The sequence below is a fragment of the Phycodurus eques genome, chromosome 13 (assembly GCF_024500275.1).
Source record: "Phycodurus eques isolate BA_2022a chromosome 13, UOR_Pequ_1.1, whole genome shotgun sequence".
NCBI classification, from domain to species: Eukaryota; Metazoa; Chordata; class Actinopteri; order Syngnathiformes; family Syngnathidae; genus Phycodurus; species Phycodurus eques.
Window position 1 is genome coordinate 13,505,103 of NC_084537.1, and position 19,204 is coordinate 13,524,306.

The following is a 19,204-nucleotide window of genomic DNA, read 5'->3' on the forward strand; positions in this document are numbered from 1 at the left end:
CTTCTCTCAGCTCCTCCCAAGTTCACCAAGATTCCTACAGACCACATTGGTGTATCAGGAGGCGTGGCGTCGTTCGTGTGCCAAGCCACTGGGAATCCTAAACCGGTCGTCTACTGGAACAAGAAGGGCAAGAAAGTCAACTCTCAGCGTATCGAGGTGGTTGTCACAGTGCGCAATGTCAAAAACTTACGTTTACTGCATGGCATGCACAAATATGACAAATAGTTTGTATTTTGTAGTCTATGCTGTAGTTTCTATCATTGTGCCCAGAAGCACGTTTTCCCAGACAAAGCATTAGCCAACAGTATGACATTGCCATACTTCTGTACAATAATTACAAATTTTAATCTCCTGTTTCCCAAATGTGAAACATTAGAGTCCCTGAAAAGTGAAAAGAAATATACTGCATCTAAATGTAAGTACATTTGACACACCACAGAGAAGAGTGTTGGTACCCTTCCAACTTTAAATGGTTTCCACGCCACGACAACAAGGCGCTCTAAAGCGGCCACACCACGGACTATCAGAAGGGAGAATGCATTTTCAGAGTGTAGGCATAGCTAGCTAGCTCGCCATGATCTACGGCTTAGAGACAGTGCCACTGAAGAGACAAGCAGAGCTGGGGATGGTGGAAATTAATTAATTAAGATGTTGAGGTTCTCTCTAGGAGTGACCAGGTTGGATAGGATTAGAAATAAGCTCATCAGAGTTCAGTTCTCATCAGTTAGAGAGAGCAGACTTTGTTGGTTTGGACACAGATGGTAAATGTATTCGTAGAAGAATGATGAGGATGTAGCTGGCAAGAGAGGTCAAGAACGACCTAAGAGAAGGTTGATAGATGTAGTGATGGAAGACATGAGGGCAGTTGATATTAGAGAGGGGATGCAGAACATAGGCTTACATGGAAAAATATGACGCGCTGTGGTGACTTCTTATGGGACGAGCCAAACGGAAAAGAAGAAGGAGAGGCATAGCTAGCAAGCTAACTGGAGCTGTGGACAAGTGGTTAAGATCTTGGCCTGCCACCATCAAGTCACCAACCGGCATAAGAATGTTGTTTATAAAATAATGTCAGCTTCATCAAGTGCGGACGGAGTTTGAAAGAATGCAGCAACATACCATCCACCCCAACAACCCCTGGACCCACAGCTGTGGTGTCCTTGAGCAAGACACTGATACCCTGAACTGCTCCCCAGGCGCTTAAGTATCCCACTGCTCCAGTGTGTGCCACTAACAGTGTGTGTTTACTTTGTTAACAGCTGTAATTGAATAAATGCCGAGGGGAAAAAAATATATACATGCATGTTCTTGACAATAAAAGATGATTCTTCTTAACCTGCACGTCGCAATTGCACAGGATAACCGCTCATCCAAACAGAGGCACTCAAGTCCTCATATAGTGGACAGGATTAATAACGCATTCCAGACTGAAATGGTTAAAAACTCTTTAACGCTATATCTCCATTAATGAGTCATAATTTTTTTCAGTCTGCACATTTTCGGGTTATCATGAAACATGCATAATGTATTTAGAAACAAATCTTTCAATTCACTTTAAATTTAAACCTGAATAATGTATGGTATTCTTGAATAACTATTAAATGCATTTCTAAGTTGTTTCTCCTCAAAACTGTGGCTGTTTAACAAGATACAGGAACACAATTTGACATAGTGGCCTAATTGTGTAATGACAACAATTGTGTCAGTTTGTGCCTTGCCAGAGATTGAAAGAATACTTATTTTTGGGGTGTTACTAAAAATAGTTTTATTTAATTCATGTTCCTTTTTTATTTTATTATTATTTCAAATTTAGCATTTTCAGCACAGTATATCATGTATGTTGAAAATAGCCTAGATGTTGAAAATTGTCTAGATATTAATGTATTACAGTGTTTATCATTTTGCAGGATTTCGGATTGAACACGAGATGTATACCGTAAAAATTAGTGGATACTCCTTAAATCCCAACATTAACATTTAATTGGTGCCATTAAAATCATTATGTGCTAAATGTTTTATTGTTCGCTCAAAGGCAAAATTCAGCATTATGTTCCTTGGCAGTTGAGGCCGAGCCGTTGGGAAGTGGGGTTAAATAAAGCAATAGTTGAACAGATGCAAAGGATCACAGGCCTTTTTTTTGTGGGGGTGGGGGACTTCATGCACCTCTGAGGAACTTCCATCTGAATGCAGTATTATCTGGTTCTTTTAATATACGCATGCTACTAAGACCCTGCTTGCCTGTAAATTAATAATTTACTGTAACATAATGCATGGTTCAACATTATATTCCTAACAGTGAGCCCAGAATGATAAGTGTAACTTGCTAGGGTGTCTTGGCACAAGATACAAGTTTCCTGCAGGCACAGTATGTGTCTTAATGAGAGGGGGTCATGTATTAACAGAGTAGGGTCATGTTGAATTTATGTAAAAATTTCCACATTCCTGCTAAATCTAACTATGGGAAATTAGATACAGTACAGTTTATCATTGGAAAGTTCAGCTATCGGACACCTTGGAATTTAACAAAAATGGAAAATCCCGAACAAAAACATCAACAATGATTGACAAAGCCAACGATGGTGCAGTCAGATTCTCAGAAATTTTTAGCAGAGTTCTAATTGTTAAACCCTGGCGGGACACTCTTCGTAGGTCCCCATAAATGGACACGTCGCGTGAAAAGACAACATTTGGTCACTACAAGGTTAAAATGCAGTATAACACACCTAATTGAGATTTAAACAGGTAAAATATTCAAGTATTATTAGTAAGTAATGTCTTACCTTACTTGGTTGCAGCAAAAAGTGATAATCACTGTAATAGCTTTAATTTTGTTACACGCTAGTTCCGCTACAGATGATGACAAACGACAATACTAACTTCCATCCATCCATCCATCCATTTTCTGAGCCGCTTCTCCTCACTCGCATTCAGTGAGGGTCGCGGGCGTGCTGGAGCCTATCCCAGCTATCATCGGGCAGGAGGCGGGGTACACCCTGAACTGGTTGCCAGCCAATCGCAGGGCACATACAAACAAAGAACCATTTGCCCTCGCATTCACACCAACAGACAATTTAAAGTCTCCAATTCATGTATGTTTTTGGGATGTGGGAGGAAACCGGAGTGCCCGGAGAAAACCCACGCAGGCACGGGGAGAACATGCAAACTCCACACAGGCGGGGCCAGGGATTGAACCCCGGTCCTCAGAACTGTGAGGCTGACGCTCTAAGCAGTCGTCCACCGTGCCGCCACAATACTAACTTGTCGAAAGTAAATTTAATCACTAATTTTATATTTGCACTTGACAAGTAACTGCGTTCAAATGTTCTAAAACTATGTATGGTATTTTAGAATGTACAGTAAGTTTGTCATTCCATTTGCATTATTTGCAGTTCGCTATTCACAAAATTTACCCTTGCGTTTTGGAACCTAAAATCTCACCTATTCTCAGTTTTTGTGCTCTTTTTGTAATGCACCATGATGCCAAAATATCATGCACTGGCTAATGGGAAAGTAGTAATTGCTATTAAGGAAGTACTTTGAGGTGACGCATCTCAACTGGGACTAAGATCTTTGTATGTCGTGGCGGAACTAAATTTTGCTCGGGTAGATCGCGGAAGTTACGAGAGAGCCTTCATCACTGTGTATGATTTTGCTTTTTTGCTGAGTGGCTATTAAAAAGCTCAAGCTAACAAACAACGGAGGTCTTGTAATTGCATTTCAATTTGTATTTAGGGGTCATGAAGGCTATATACAGTACATGTGCATTTCCACTGATTAAAAAAAATAATCATCAAAACGTTTTGGTATCATAGATTGTGGTACATTTACGGTTTAAACTATTAATATAGTGTTAATTACTCACGTTTTTTCACTATTCACGGCAGGGCTTGGTCCCTATCCTCCTGGCAAATTCAAACATCAAACATCCTCCTGTTCAACTTCCAAGGGTCTACTGTGAAATCTTTTTCATTTACTATTGGGAATCTGTTAGGACTGACAATAGATTATTTTTTCTTTCATCAGATTAATCACACTTGAGAATTTTGATTAATCACGATTAATCACAGGCACCAATTTGCCACCGAGCACAACAGTCAGTCTCCTCACTCATCTTTGCACTGGTGTAAGCATTGACCTGATCACTGACCTTATAGCAACCTGCACCGCATGTCAGATATACATCTGCGATTAAGGTAAGGTAGTGTAAATGGTCAAAATAAATTGTGTGATTAATCTGAGTTAATACATGGTGAATGCGATATTGTTTTGTGATTATATCATGAGTTAAAACTTTTAACTTTTGCAGCCCTAGAATGTATGTTTCCACTGCGATGAAACTAATGTCTTTCTCTGTTGCCATTCAGACCATTGAGTTTGACGAAGGCACAGGCGCCGTGCTGAGGATCCAACCTCTCAGAGCACCTCGAGACGAGAACATCTACGAGTGTGTGGCACGCAACAGCGAAGGAGAGCTGTCAGTCACTGCAAAGCTGGCCATTATCAGAGGTGAGACAAAGGAAGCGGTGGGAAGCAACAAAGTACAAATACGTCATTACTGTACAGTACTTAAGTAGATTTTTCCAGTATCTGGACTTTACATGTGTATTTATTTTACAGACAATTTTTGCTTTTACACCCTATATTTGAAAACTGAAATTTGTCTTTTATATTCCTTACTTGGTCAAAATGGGCTTGTTACTATTTTTAACCGCCATGGATGATAACATTCATCCATCCATTTTCTGAGCTGCTTATCCTCACTAGGGTCGCGGGAGTGCTGGAGCCTATCCCAGCTATCTTCGGGCAGGAGGCGGGGTACACCCTGAACTGGTTACCAGCCAATCGCAGGGCACATATAAACAAACAACCAGTCGCACTCACATTCACACCTACAGGCAATTTAGAGTCTTCAATCAACCTACCACGCATGTTTTTCGGATGTGGGAGGAAACCGGAGTGCCCGGAGAAAACCCACACAGGCACGGCGGCAAACAAAAGTCTGTCTTAACTTTGTTAAAATGAATGACCAGTCGCCCCACTGCAACACTTGGAATAAGATTATATTGTGCAAAGGAGTTTTTCCCGATGTGTAGCGTCTGACGCGCTCCAAGCCTCAGCCGACACCGCGCGGAGCTTCAGTGAAGTCAACTCTCAGTGTAACTGGGTGAGTGAAACAATAAAATACATCTACGCCAACATTGAGACAGCTAACAAGGTAAACAGTTGCTTACAGTTAAAATAACTATTTTAACAATTTATATTGATTATATTGTATTTAATATTGATTCAAATATTTAACTTTTAGCTGAAACAATGAATATTAAGTCAATTGGGTTAGTTCCACATACATTGCCTTTTAGTTCATAGGTTTGATATTGATACTGGTTATAAAGAACCTTGAGTCAAACAATCTTTTTTGTCTATGCTGCGGGCTGGTAATAAAATGGATCTTCATAATTTGGACACCCTTTATTGAAACCATGCAAGGTTCTTTGACCCAGCCCCCTAAAATAATCGGAATCGAGAATCGTTTGGAACCGGAATCGAACTAAGGAATCGGAACCGGAACCGCTCAAATTCAAAGGATGTCCAACCCTAGTTTTAAAGGACATGCGTCATTTCTGTGCGCCACCAACTGGGCCAGCGCGGGAAATGAACAGGGCATTCACTAAATATAAAAAATAAGATCCTGACATACAGCAAGATGTTAGAGGACCTGAATGGCTTAATCAGCATTGTGTCATCTCCTCCGGTAGTGGCTTGTTTGAAAATCTATATATTTTTCATTAAAAAAGTTGTGGATTATAGCTTTATGTACAGAAGTTGAACCACTACCACTTTTGCCAGTCTTTGTTTTCTTTGTTTTTCTCGAAAGTATCTGTACTTCTACTTTAGTACCAAGTGAATACTTCTGCCACCTCTGGACAAAGGAGCACGTGGCTCTTTGAGTTTCATCACTGTCTTTGCACGTGCAGGCACCTGGCTTCGGTTGTCGTTCCCCCGGTCGCTGTAGAGAGCCAGGCCAAAGCACGACCCCCGCATGAGGCTGCAGTAGACTTTCCTTTTTTTAGTCACATCAGGCTCACAGGTTAGCGATGCTGCTGCATCCCAGCATGCCCCAATCACTGGTTCGTCCTGGCCAGAGTGTTGGTTAATCACTGGTGCACAGCCTCCTTGGAGGAATACTCTCCAATGTGGTGCTCCAACACGCTATGAACTTGACTTGCAGCTGTGAGCACTGGCCATCTGCCCAGCACAGCAGCAAAGGACAAAGAAATAGAGGGGGTGCCTGCCGGAGTGGCTATACTCCATGAAGAAGAAAAAAATAATCAAGGGATTAGACTTCAGGCTGGCAGACAACCCGTGTCTGCTGGCAGAAATTGAGGAAGCAAGGGCGAGAGGGAGGAGGGAGGTCGAGGAGAGGTGAAGCACAGTTGCTAGAGGGTGAAGAAACGGGTGGTGGCGTGAGTCAAGTGAAACAAGAGATGGAATGGGATGACAGAGGAGTGGAGAGGAAAAGAAAAAACGGTAAGAATGGAGGAGTGGGTTCGGCGGGGTGATGAACAGAAGGTTGACCTGGCCATCCCCTGGCCATCTGTTAACCGGGCCCATCATCTTTGTACACAGCCCCAATCTAAAACCCATTACCACATGAACTACACTTGGGGGACGAGCCTCTCGGTGTGCGTGTGCTTACATTGGTCTTGTTTCTGTTCGTGAAAACTTTTATCCGAATGAATTCATCATGACATCTTTGATTTGATTCCCCCTAATCAGAAGCTCAGGGTATTGAATTGAAGAAAGGATTGTCAGGGATGTCAACAAGATTTAACCTCAAGTATGAAATAAAGCTGTTTGCTGTGGTTAAATATTTGCAGACGTTTTGGAGACTATTGTTATAGAACTTTACAAATATGGATATAGACAGGGGCATGATGGTCAGTACTTATGGTATACTGGAGTATCAAATACAGTGGAACATCTGTTTTTTATGCCCTAGTTTTCCTACGATTTTTTTCGACAAATTTTTTCGGCGAACTTTTGTCCCAGTTTTCATACCCGATTGTTTTTTTTGTACAAAAAAAACATTAAAAAGTCTTAAGTCATTTATATGTCTTCATTTTATGCTGTTTTTTTGTGTGTACGTAAAACTATCTTTATTTTCATTATTTTCTGAACAGATTTATTCAATTTAAATGATTTCTTATGGGAACTATTGCTTTGGTTTTCGTACACTTACATTTAAGTCAAACTTATCGTAACTTAATCACGAAAACCGAGGTTCCACTGTATCAACATTGGCTCCATTCATTCATTCTCCCCCATGTACTGTCAGCATTGCAATTTCTGTACATGCTTTTTCTTCACCATGTTTTTCTACAAAAGTCATGACACTTTTATTGTTGTTGGCAAAATATCGTGTTAGAATAATATCACAAGTTACATAATAGACAGATTGGTGAAAAATAATGAAATAAAAGGGTTATAGGAAATAAAGAGGGGACTCCAGGAATTTAATGTTACACAACAAACAAAAGGCAATCAATGGGTTTTGTTACCTGACTAAATTGTATATTAACCGGTCATCTAATGAGCTCCACTATAAAAGCTGTCTCAAGAACTCAAAGATATCAATGCTCTATTTTTAATTTCCATTAGCGGTATTCATTTAACAATACAATACTTATGTATTTGTGGTATTATACTGATAATGTGTTTCTAATATTTTTCCCATCTTGTGCAGGTTAATAAACTAACATCTCCCAGTATGATGCTGTGCAGTTATATACCACTACATAACAAACAAAATAACCATATTGTATCGTAAAATTAATACCTCTCTTAAGGAAAAGTGAGCATTATTTTCTTTAAAAAGCCAGAATCTTTTTAGGTTATTTAAAAATCCTTTAAAAGATAACATATCGCAAATGAATGAAACAAAAAACAAACATACAGTATGGAAAAGTCCCTAATTTGGGGCGCACAACAACTAACACAGACTCGTAAAATATACAATAAAAATGTATCATAGATAAAATTATCAAAACATACAGTACATGATAGGGACAATTGAAAAATACCAAGATCACAGTCTGAGAACAACATTCACACTCTTACATGTTCAATTTAAAATACCAACCATGGTAATTGAGAATTTCAGGGAGTTTACAATTATAGACAATATTTTTAAATGCCAACAATGGTAATTTACAGTGACAGGATGATTTTTTTTTTTTTTTTTTATAAATAGAATTAAGATCACTCTGTTGATCATTTATTTAGGGAGAAAAGTGGTATTAGGATGAAATGCAGCAATATTATATAGAGGAATCTTAGCATGACCTTCATCCTCATTGTTTTTTTAATTTAAAGGCTTAGACTTCACGTCCCTTGAAGGTCCCTATTGTAATCATACTAACATGTTGAGCCCACTTTTCACACAGCCTTGTGTATTTTAACCCATTGTAGATTACAAATATTATTTATTTGGCTTTATAATGTTTTTACTGTATAATATTCCTTTTCACATCCTTCTATTACACAAATAGAGACCACTTGCTAGAACTGCAAAGTTATTATCAACGGAAAACAATTCAGAAGCATTCATCTTTCAGTCGGACTAAAGTGGCGGCAACACTGACGCGACACATTCTCTCAAAAGTCAGGCCTTCAAATTAAATGCATACCAGAATGATACCAGGTCAACCACACTATCTATTGCCCTTTTGTGTTGAAGCCCAATCTTTTGGCAGGATGTGTTACACCAATGTTGCCCGAATAAAAGCTTGCATTGTGGTATACACCTTGGCATCGGTTGAACCTGTTTTATACAATTTACGAAATGCTTCGGATGAATGAGTGGGATGACGCCACACATGAATCTACACAGTTCCAGTGTGTAATAAATTATTTCCCATAACTTCTGCGAGTTTACCTCACTGCATCTGAGCATTTGCAGTAATAATCCAAAAGCCATCAACCCCAACAAGCTACAAAATGTCAGTGCTTCATAGAAAATCATGCCATCCGAGAATGGCGTTAAGTGCACTGAAGTCAAAAATATCAAACAAAATCATAAACCGAGTCACTCGAGGAAATGGTCCCTGAACCGCTGATGTCTCAAAGATGCTTTCCATTAGTGGCCAAACCTTTCCACTTGTGCAAAAAAGTATTTTTGTCCACTGACATGCTCCATGTCATCATTTAGTATAATGGTTGACCGACACTAATAGCAGCTTGTGTGGTGCTTGTGGTGGGCCACGGGATGTGGTTTACTGCTCTATACGGATGCTAATAGATGAAGATGTGGCAGTTCATCGTCACTGAGATCTTTGACGTTACCTTTTCTGTTCCTTTACCCACATGCTAGTTCATTTCACATTTCTTTCACAACTAGCCAGCCGGGCTTCATGTGGCTCTCAGCATTCGGTTTCTAATTTCTTCCCTTCTTGTTTTATTCATTTTTTTCATTTTTACATTCATCTCTCCTGCATGACCTCACTGTCTGTCCAAACGCTCTCCTCGACCCACACTTCCACTTCCCTGCAAACCAAGTACTTCTATGCAAATTGCTGTCATTTCGTTGAGCCTTCAGGAAATGTGGATATCTGCAGTTCTGCATGTTGGAAAACCTCTGTTGAGGGAGAGGTTCTCATCACTGCAGCAGGGTGTGTGCTTGTTTATGTTATGACTGTTCGAGCGAATGCATTAACTCCTTCTTTCGAAGGTTACGTATGCATGAGCATATTTGTGTGCGGGTGGTTTGTGCTATGTAATCCTGATTATACTCACCTCCTTGTGTCCCACTTTAGGAGAAAGGGAGGCAGAGAGTGGGGGAGGCAGAGGGTGAGGGAAGAGAAGGGAGGATCTGAGAGGATCTGCCACCACCATAAACAGCCTTCATATGACGGACAGTCAGATCAGATCCCACCCGCCCTCAGGCGTCTGCTGCACTGGCAGGCCGGCGGCTCAAGTAGCAGAAAAAAACAGAGGGTATAAACTCGTCCTGCAAGAGGATTACACTCCTTGAGTGGAGGAACTGGCTCTTTAATCGTACATGTGCCTCGTTTTTAAATATTTTGTTTTAACTTCCTGCCTCCCCTTTCTTCTCCTTGCACACAATTATCCACGCTTGTTTGCATGGGAGTGTGTGACATGGCTATGTTTGATGTGTGTGTTTAGTGCTGCCGGATCAGAGTGCTGAGCCAAAGCGAGGCTTGTAGATAGAGGTGACTCGCGGGCCTCATTTTTCATTGTGTTGTGAGCTGATCTAGTCTCATAAAGGGCCATTAGCATTTAAAGTGCTCCTCTTCAGTCATCCTGCAGTCTATAGGAGTCAAAGCATTAGAGCCTCTGAGGACTACAGATTATTTCTGAATCAGACTCCCTGAGATCGGTTTTTATTCAAGGCTTATTTCATGCACATGGCCATTCGTTACCCAAATGAACTGGAGGATGAATAGGCAATGTGTTTCTCAACCAGGACAACTCTAATTTGTTTCTGTTGTGTGTGTGAGCGCTTGTGTCACTCTGTGTGCGAGGGATGGAAACAAAAAGACGGCCAATACAGGAGAGAAAAGCTGGAATGGTGTTTTGTTTGTTTGCATCATTTGCATTAGGTCCTTGACTCTGTGTGTGTCTCCTCTGCCAGTTTGAGCGTGTGTCTGTGTAAGAATGAATTGCCTATTTGCCCAAATCGGGTTGCTTTTGCCGCCTGTTTTTTGGGCACCAGGCCTGGATGTCCTTCTGTAAACATAACCGGGCCAAAATGTACGTGCTCAACCTCATGATGTGCACAAACACAAAGCTCCAGGGGGAACAATGCTGGCTGGTCCTTGCCAATGTTCCTGAAAACACTGTTGACATGCTCTGTTTATAGACGCACTGCTCATTTTCCCATATGCTGGTTTATCAATTTAACCACGAGATGACAAATAAACTGTACTTTTTTCACTGCAGTGTTTGTGTCTGATAAATGATTTATTTTGTGAAAAGCGTGATCAAGGCCATGCCTGCAGTGTCTATTTCAAGCAGCCGCTGACTCACTCAGGAGGTTGGCTCAATACCTGTAGCTCCCACATCCCTTTTCTCCTCACCAGTCAACTACTCTGTAGCGTCCAGTATCTGTGGTGTGCAGTGTCTGCAAAATATGCATGTGCACTGTTTATCCATCCTTTTTTTTTTTTTTTTTTTTTTTTTTTTGTCGATGCAATGATTAAAGTAACTAACTGATAACACTGAAATGTTTGTATTGAGGACCAAATTTTCCAGGGTCAAAATGTCACCATGTTATAACATTTATTAATTGAACAGGCAAGACCGTAAGAAAAATGTTAGCATTCATAAATGTCATAGTGGAAATCGAAATAACCACGATATAATAAAGCAAAAAAAAAAAAGAAAAATCTTATTCTTGGACGAGACGTGGGAGATGCATAATGTTTCGGGTAGCAAAATCGAGTTGCATACCTGACGCGTTTACAGTATCTCACAAAGGTGTGTACACACCTCAAAAGACATTTTAGTAAACATTTTATTATATCTTGTTCAATTTGGACATTTTCACATAGGGGTGTACTCACTTTTGTTGCCAGTGCTTGAGACATCGATAACTGAGTGTTGAGTTATTTTGAGGGCACAGTAAATTTAGACATTCATACAAGTTGAACACTGAATACTTTACATTGTAACAAAGTGTAATTTCTTACATGTTGTCCTATAAAAATATATCATGAAATATTTACACAAATGTGAGGCATTGGTACTCACTTTTGTGAGATACTAGAATTTTCCCACTTCAGGTTATTATTATTATTATTAATTTATATAGCATTAAAATAAATTACATAATACAATACATTGAAAAAGTGATGCCAGAGATTATTGCTTGTTGCTGGGTGGGGGTTCTCTACACTGATAGAGACTTAATGCACCAAATGTTCTGGTGTACATTCCGATCTTTTATTACTGATGTCGATTTATTGTCGCTTTAGCCATATTTTACAGAGTAGCCCGTAGAGACGTCTCTATAATTTCAAGTTCCAGTTGATAACTTTTTTGCCTTCGCTGGTACCTTGTGGTGTGGGGGCATCATGAAAAAAAAACGAAAAAATTACGGAAGCCAAAGAAAAAAGAAAACCATACTAGCAAAATTAATCCAGAAGATTTTGGTCAGAATCTGTATTTACGACTTGCGGGGAATTTGACTTTAGATGTTCCACTATATTGATAAAGACTCACCTGGAATACAAAAACACATCCACTCTGACCCCTCTGCAGTAGTGTGCAGTAGATTAAAAAACCAGGGTGCCCATACAAGTCATAGACGGCGAGGTGATAAAAGACCCTCCAAGTCCTCTCAGGAGAGAGGTAAGGTTGATGGAGGGCAGTGGGGAGCAGATGTAAGGCATAGCAGATTCTTCACCTCAGGGGAGCATTCTGAACTGCCTATCGATATCCTTCCTCTTCTTCCTGTCCCCTCCTCCCCCTTTCATCAGTTTGGCAGGATCATTAGCATTGATCCATCGTGAGATACTTGGGAAAGGTGGTCCTCTCCATACATTTTTATGGTCAGTGTACATCTCTAAACAGGATTGTGTAACCTGTGAGATTCATTAATGTTGCCGTTTGGCGGCAACGGTGGCTCTCCAAAGCAGATGAATTTGAAGGATAAAATAAGATTGATTCTATCACCATCGAAGCTCTGTTCCCCCATAGTACACTGCATGCAAGCAGATGGTGCATGTCTGTCATGTGTTTAGGTAGCAGGGGGCTGTCGGTGAGGAAAAGGAAAAGGACAGGAAAAAAAGCAGACCTTTGACCTGGTAACAGTCTACATTTTGGACTGACTCCAAAGCTTACAACATTGCAGCTTGTGTTGTCCTTCCAAGAGGCTCCCGTAGGTTTGATTTATCAGCCAAGGAAATTGCTACTGGTAATTGCTTTTCAGCTGAGGAAAAGTGGAATATGTAATTATAGGCGCAGGTATGGGGGAGGTGTCAGAGTGTGTGTGAAACAGAGATAGTGGCAAAAAGCGCAAAGGAGACAAGGAAGCAGAGGGGCCTGATGGATGCTTGATTACGTGTCTGACCATCTGGATGGCTGTCATCGAGATACTTAATCCTATTTACTTGAGAACCTCTTTGCATCTTCGTATATATGTGGAATTGGAAGCAAATGCTTTTCTACTGGCTGGGTGGGTTGGTTTTACTAGGTTACAAAAATGACAAGAATGGGTAGAAGACCACTAGCTACAGTATGGACTGAAGTTTGGAGTTATTTGCCATATGTGTCAGGGTGTAGCAGCCTAAGCAAGGATACAATTAATTCTTTGCCTCCTAAGAACTACTAGGTTTGAGTGGTAACACACACACATACTTACTTTGTTCCTCCTCTTGCTAAGACTATTTAATGCTTTCAACTTTGTGTTTGGGGAAGGCCTTTTTCCATTCCAGCACGACTTCCCCTCAGTGCCCAAAGAACAGTCCATAATGGCATGCTTGGATGACGACTCCATCGAACACCTCTATGATGAACTAACAGCCCTTGGCTTTAACAAATCTCTTTTTGGATGAATGCACAAAGACTGCCAAAGAAACATGCCAGAATTTTGTAGAAAGACAAAGGGTAACTGTTATAGGGCCAAAGGAGGGACCAACTAAATACAGTATTTTCTATCAACTAGGTATGTGTTAGTGACCGGGGTGCCAGTACTCAGACAACATACTGTACACACTCTTTTCCGCAGCCTTCCGACATAATCAGACATCCGGAAGCATGACCACTCTTCCCAGATCGGCCTCTCTAATTGTCGGTGCATTTAAACAATCACAGCTATCAAGTCCTTATTACCCGCTTGCCCTGCCCCTCCTCTTGATCCTGACTTCTAATCAGAATCAGAAGCATCTTTATTTGCCGAGTATGTCCAAACAACACACAAGGAATTTGTCTCTGGCAGCCGCTCTAGTACGACAACAGACAGTCAATTGACAGAGAACACTAATTGCTACTGCTGTTACTGAGCAGGTTCTGCATAGTTATTAGACAGGAGTCATTACAAGCACGTCGAGCCTCACCGTGAAACGCACATAGTTCAATGCCATGGTCATTGTACACTTGTGTTTGTTGGCAGGGAGTAGGCTGTGTAGAGTGTGTAGGTGTACTACTGTGAATCTTTTCAGTAACTCTCTTGCTGATTGGGCGGTATGTTTATCCGCCTTTAGTGACGACTTGTCAGAAACACGGGGACCTTTGCTCTGTGTCTGCACGCCTACTAAATCACCTAATGACTAGCTAGCTGAGGGAAAAAACCTGTGGCTTTAATGAGGACGGATATAGTGGCCCCGCTGTCTTTGCTAGTGTCTCCTCTTTCAAACCACTGCAGATGTGAAAAGCAGGGGAACAGTGGCTCTCACATCACCACGTTTGTGTGGAAGTCTTAAGTTTCTCCACTGTGGGAGACAAGGGAGGATTCATGCATGGCTGGACTAACCCTGCAGTCTTTGACATCCAGACTTTTTTAGATAGATAGATAGAGAGAGAGAGAGAGAGGAAGGGAGGGAGGGAGAGAGAGAGAGAGAGAGAGAGAGAGAGAGAGAGAGACAGACAGTTCAACTATCAGTCATACGAAGTGTGGAAGAAAGGTTCCAAGACTGGTATCAGAAACCCAAACTAATTTTCCATTTTTGTTCAGTACTCCTGAAGAGGCGAGAGTTGTGGCAGGACAGCTCGTGCCTACTTACAAAGCCCTGGCCATGAAGCACATCACTATGCTGGAGCAACCTCCCGACTCACCCGACCTGGCTTGTTGATTTTATTCCTATTTCCCAAGATCCCGAGATTACCTGGAAGGGGAAAACTTGTAGTTTGTATTTGGATTTGAAATAGATCTTTTGTGACACCTGTCCTGTAACATTTCTGACACACCTCGAATTGCGATCCACTTTTGGTTCAGGGTATATTTAAACGAAGATTTATGGCTCTTGGATGTTTCACACTGTCTAATCTGATTTTCCTCTTTTTCCACCATGCACAAGCTCATGTCGAACCCCATTCTCCTTGTTTAAATTATCACATCCACACAAATGTACAAAAAATCACAAGTTGGAGGCCAAGGGGAACGAGAATACAATGCATGCGCATGAAAACTTACTCCAAGCTCATAATCAAACTGACTGTGTGAGTTTGCATTCCCCAATTACTGGCCTGACACAACACATTCTACAAACACAAAAACTATGAATTTATCTTAATGTTATTTCTTGTCATTAAAAGTATTGAATTTGGGCATTTTAATTAAATGGATTTCATTTGTTAAAAAAAAGAAATTCCTTCAACTATGAACAGGATTTAGTGTTAGAAAATTGATGCATCGATGTTATGTTATGATGGTCATTGCATGCCAGGTCATCATTGCAAATGATAATCTGTTCTCAATTCCCTTACCTGGATAAATAAAGGTTACTGGTAATCCATCACAGTGTGGAGATGAACATTTGATTAATACTGTCTTAAAAATCCATCCATCCATCCATTTTCTGAGCCGCTCCTCCTCACTAGAGTCACGGGCGTGCTGGAGCCTATCCCAGCTATCATCGGACAGGAGGCGGGGTACACCCTGAACTGGTGGCCAGCCAATCGCAGGGCACATACAAACAAACAACCATCCGCACTCACATTCACACCTACGGGCAATTTAGAGTTGTCAATCAACCTACCATGCATGTTATTGGGATGTGGGAGGAAACCGGAGTGCCCGGAGAAAACCCACGCAGCCACGGGGAGAACATGCAAACTCCACAGAGGCGGGGCCGGGGATTGAACCCCGCTCTTCAGAACTGGGAGGCAGACGCTCTAACCAGTCGCCCACCGTCCCGCCTGTCTTAAAAATAAAAAAATGAATAAGTTGCATCCACTCTACAACAAGCTATTGAAAACCAAAGCAAATAATCTGTGGTAATGCTGTAAGGCCAGGCAAAGTCGCACCTTTGCTGTTAGCAATGCATATTTGGTTCAGTGCTGTTCCTGGGAACAAGTTTTCCTCATCATTTGTGCCTTGTTCTGTGCTTACTGCTCCTCATAAGAGACAGAGGCACATATGTACAACAGTCCATATGCACAATCATGTGATTGTGCATTCTTTTTGACTATTTTCCTCCTTTGGCTTAGCTTCACACTAATTGTAAATGGTTTGGGGTCAGCTCCACTTCCATTGATGCCAAGTGTTTAATTTGTACACCCCTCCAGAGGACCTGTTGCCATTTGGCTTCCCCAGTATCGATATGGGCCCCCAGCTGAAGGTGGTGGAGCGCACAAGGACGGCCACCATGCTGTGTGCCGCCAGTGGAATCCCCGACCCAGAGATCTCCTGGTTCAAGGACTTCCTGCCTGTTGAACCCAGCAGCAGCCAAGGCCGCATCAAACAGCTCCGATCAGGTGAGAAATGTCCACTTTATTTTGCAGCTTATTCAGTTTCACAAAAAGCAAAGAAAACTGCATCTAAAGCTTAGCATTGCTATCATATAAAATCCCTGTTGCTCTAAATTTGGTGATTATCATGCTTTATTTGTGATTATGATCGAGAGATTACATGCTCCTCTCTGATGCTGTGGGGATTTACAACCTTTTTAAAGCCAATTTTATGAATTTGCTTAATTCTTCAGCCAAGGAGAAAATTGTTGTTTTTAATCAACGTTTAGGACCTCACCATAGTTAATAGGGGCCTAAACCTATCCACAAAATATTGAAACTGCGGAAATCGGATGTGCCACAAACCAATTCATGCCACACAAACTCACTAAATTAAACATGCATCACATAAACAGCTCAAAACCAATGGATATGAAGTCAGGAGGATTTTATATTGAAATTATCCATTTGTTATCTATTACTCACACTGAAATCACATCAAATGAAATAATGCTTACATTTGGAGAAGGCAGAGAACGTTTTTATTGACAGGCAGATCGAGGGATGAACATTTTTCACTAAAGACAGTTTGCTCAGCTTTGTTTGTGCTCCTCTGCTGAGACCACACAGTCTCTCCTGGAATAAGCAGGCAAGCATTCCTCAGCTACTTTCCCTGAGCTGTCCTAAGGGGTAATGAAAGTGATGGTGAGGCAAAATCACTTTGCTGTAGCTCAAACCCACGTTCTCCGGGCTCGTCTGTCCTGCCAGGCTCGCTATCTCGCTGCTGTCGGCCAACATACTGTACTTCACTGAGCACTCCTGCCCTTTGTCAACGTTTCATCTCCAATCTCCATTTGTACAACTGTGGCTTCAAAAACTTTACCAAATATTTCTTCAACAGCTGACCTACCTGGCTGTCAAATAATTGACCTGAATGGATGTTTTTTGAATGGACGGAAACAGAGCAGAAAATGTCTTTGAAAATTCTAATAAAATCCGGATAATTCTTAATGATTTGAGCATGGACACCAGTAACTCAAACTCAACTCAATCCACATGAAGTATAAATATGTGGCAAAAACAACAGCAAATACTGTTTGTACAGAGCACCAGACATGATAGGAATTGTTATTTTGTAATTGTGGCCACCATATAGATATAATTTATGTCCATGAAATGGTATATGTGCACAAAATACAAATTTTGGGGTTTAATATTATTTCCATGAACAACTTAGACATCTGGGTAAGCAAACTAGTTTTTCATAGCCACAAATAATTTTATGTACACGTTATACAGTGGATATAAAAATCTATAGTTCAAATGCCACGTTTTGTGTCTATTCCATCTTTATGTGACCTATAACCTGTACAACTCAATTGATTTTGTTTTTAATCTTTTTGAGATGGAAAGTAAAAAATAAGCAACTGAGATAATGCGGTTGCACAGGTGTGCACACCCTCTTATAACTTGGATGTGGCAGAATTAACCAACCACATTCAAACTCATGTTAGTTTGTACACACAAGTCTGCATACATCTGCCATCATTTAAAGTGTCTCTGATTACCCTAAATAAAGTTAAGATGTTCTATTAGGCCTTTACTGACATTGTTTGCTTTCAGCAGAAGCCTTTTTTTGCTCACACTGACTGCTATTTGGAATTTTCTATTATGCACAATCTCCAGTGCGCTTGCAGATGGTGTAAAAAAAATATGTAGCAAGATAAGAACTGTAAAAGGTTTTTAAAAATATACAAATACTCTACCGTCACATCAGTGAGGATGATGAGAAAGATGCATGATGTCAGTCTGCTTAGTACTTACTACTTCTTCTCATGTTCGTCTCTTAACACTCCTTGTTGTGTGTCACAAGCCAAGGCCAAAATAGCCAAAGAAAATTCAAAACTGACACCCAGAATAATTCAGTTAGTCCTTTGTTTCTTGCGAGACTGAAGTACAGTACACTGAGGATTCACACAATATGCTGACATCGCATGGGATGTCATCAACTTCATCATCTACTCCAGTATACTTCATCCAGTCTTCGCTGATAGTTATTTGGGCCTTTGTTGTTACCCAGACATGACAGTTATTCACAAGTGCAGACTGTTAGGCCAAGTATCACACCGATGAAAGAGTATAAAGACAAATTGCACTGCATGATTCGGTGCGAGGTTTAATGGGATTTCAACTCAACAAAAGCGCCACAGAGCCGAGCAACAAAATGCACTGTATAATGAATCAAATGCTGCAGTGAGATAGATGCCTTAGAGGAAATCAATTACACCTGAGCGAGGCACAAAATAGTGGCACGATGTTGTGTTGGATGACGCTCCTTTAAGATCACTTAAATGGGGGCACCTTCCGAGCTCTGCCTCTGATTTTGGAGACGGCTGCCAGCTCTCATTGGATCGCGGCCAGGGGTGTGTTTGGGGACACAAATGTTATTTTTCTTCTCTTGCTTTTTCTTGGTTGAGATCTGGAAGTATTCCTCTGGCTCATATGGGTGAGGATGAAAAATGATTTTGGAAATAACTGCAGCCTATTTTAGAACGATTCCATACTTCCAGAAATAGAGTCATAATCAATTTCTGTCCCTCAAGGCACATAGTACATTAATGTATTCCATCAGGCTAATTATCGACCGCCATTGTGCTCTTTTCAGGGCCGAAAAGGTTCCCTAGCTGTAAAAGTCAAGTATCAATGGTACATAAACTGTACCTTTGAGGATATTTGTTGTTTTTTGAAGGACAAACCCTTAATGTCCAAGCCAGGATCTATTTGTGGAAACATACTG

General features: G+C 40.9%; 1 protein-coding gene across 6 annotated transcripts in view; it reads left to right on the top strand.

Moving 5' to 3' along the window:
* The window catches only part of LOC133412107 (receptor-type tyrosine-protein phosphatase S-like), a 114,068-nt gene that overhangs the window by 37,511 nt on the left and 57,353 nt on the right, over positions 1-19,204 (top strand). For 3 of the 6 annotated variants that reach the window (XM_061695169.1, XM_061695173.1, XM_061695171.1), the window contains exons 3-5: positions 11-159; positions 4,365-4,506; positions 16,246-16,434. In XM_061695169.1, the coding sequence (XP_061551153.1) occupies positions 11-159; positions 4,365-4,506; positions 16,246-16,434 (480 nt within the window). The remainder of the gene's footprint in view (positions 1-10; positions 160-4,364; positions 4,507-16,245; positions 16,435-19,204) is intronic. The other 3 variants (XM_061695170.1, XM_061695172.1, XM_061695175.1) reach the window with 1 other exon arrangement.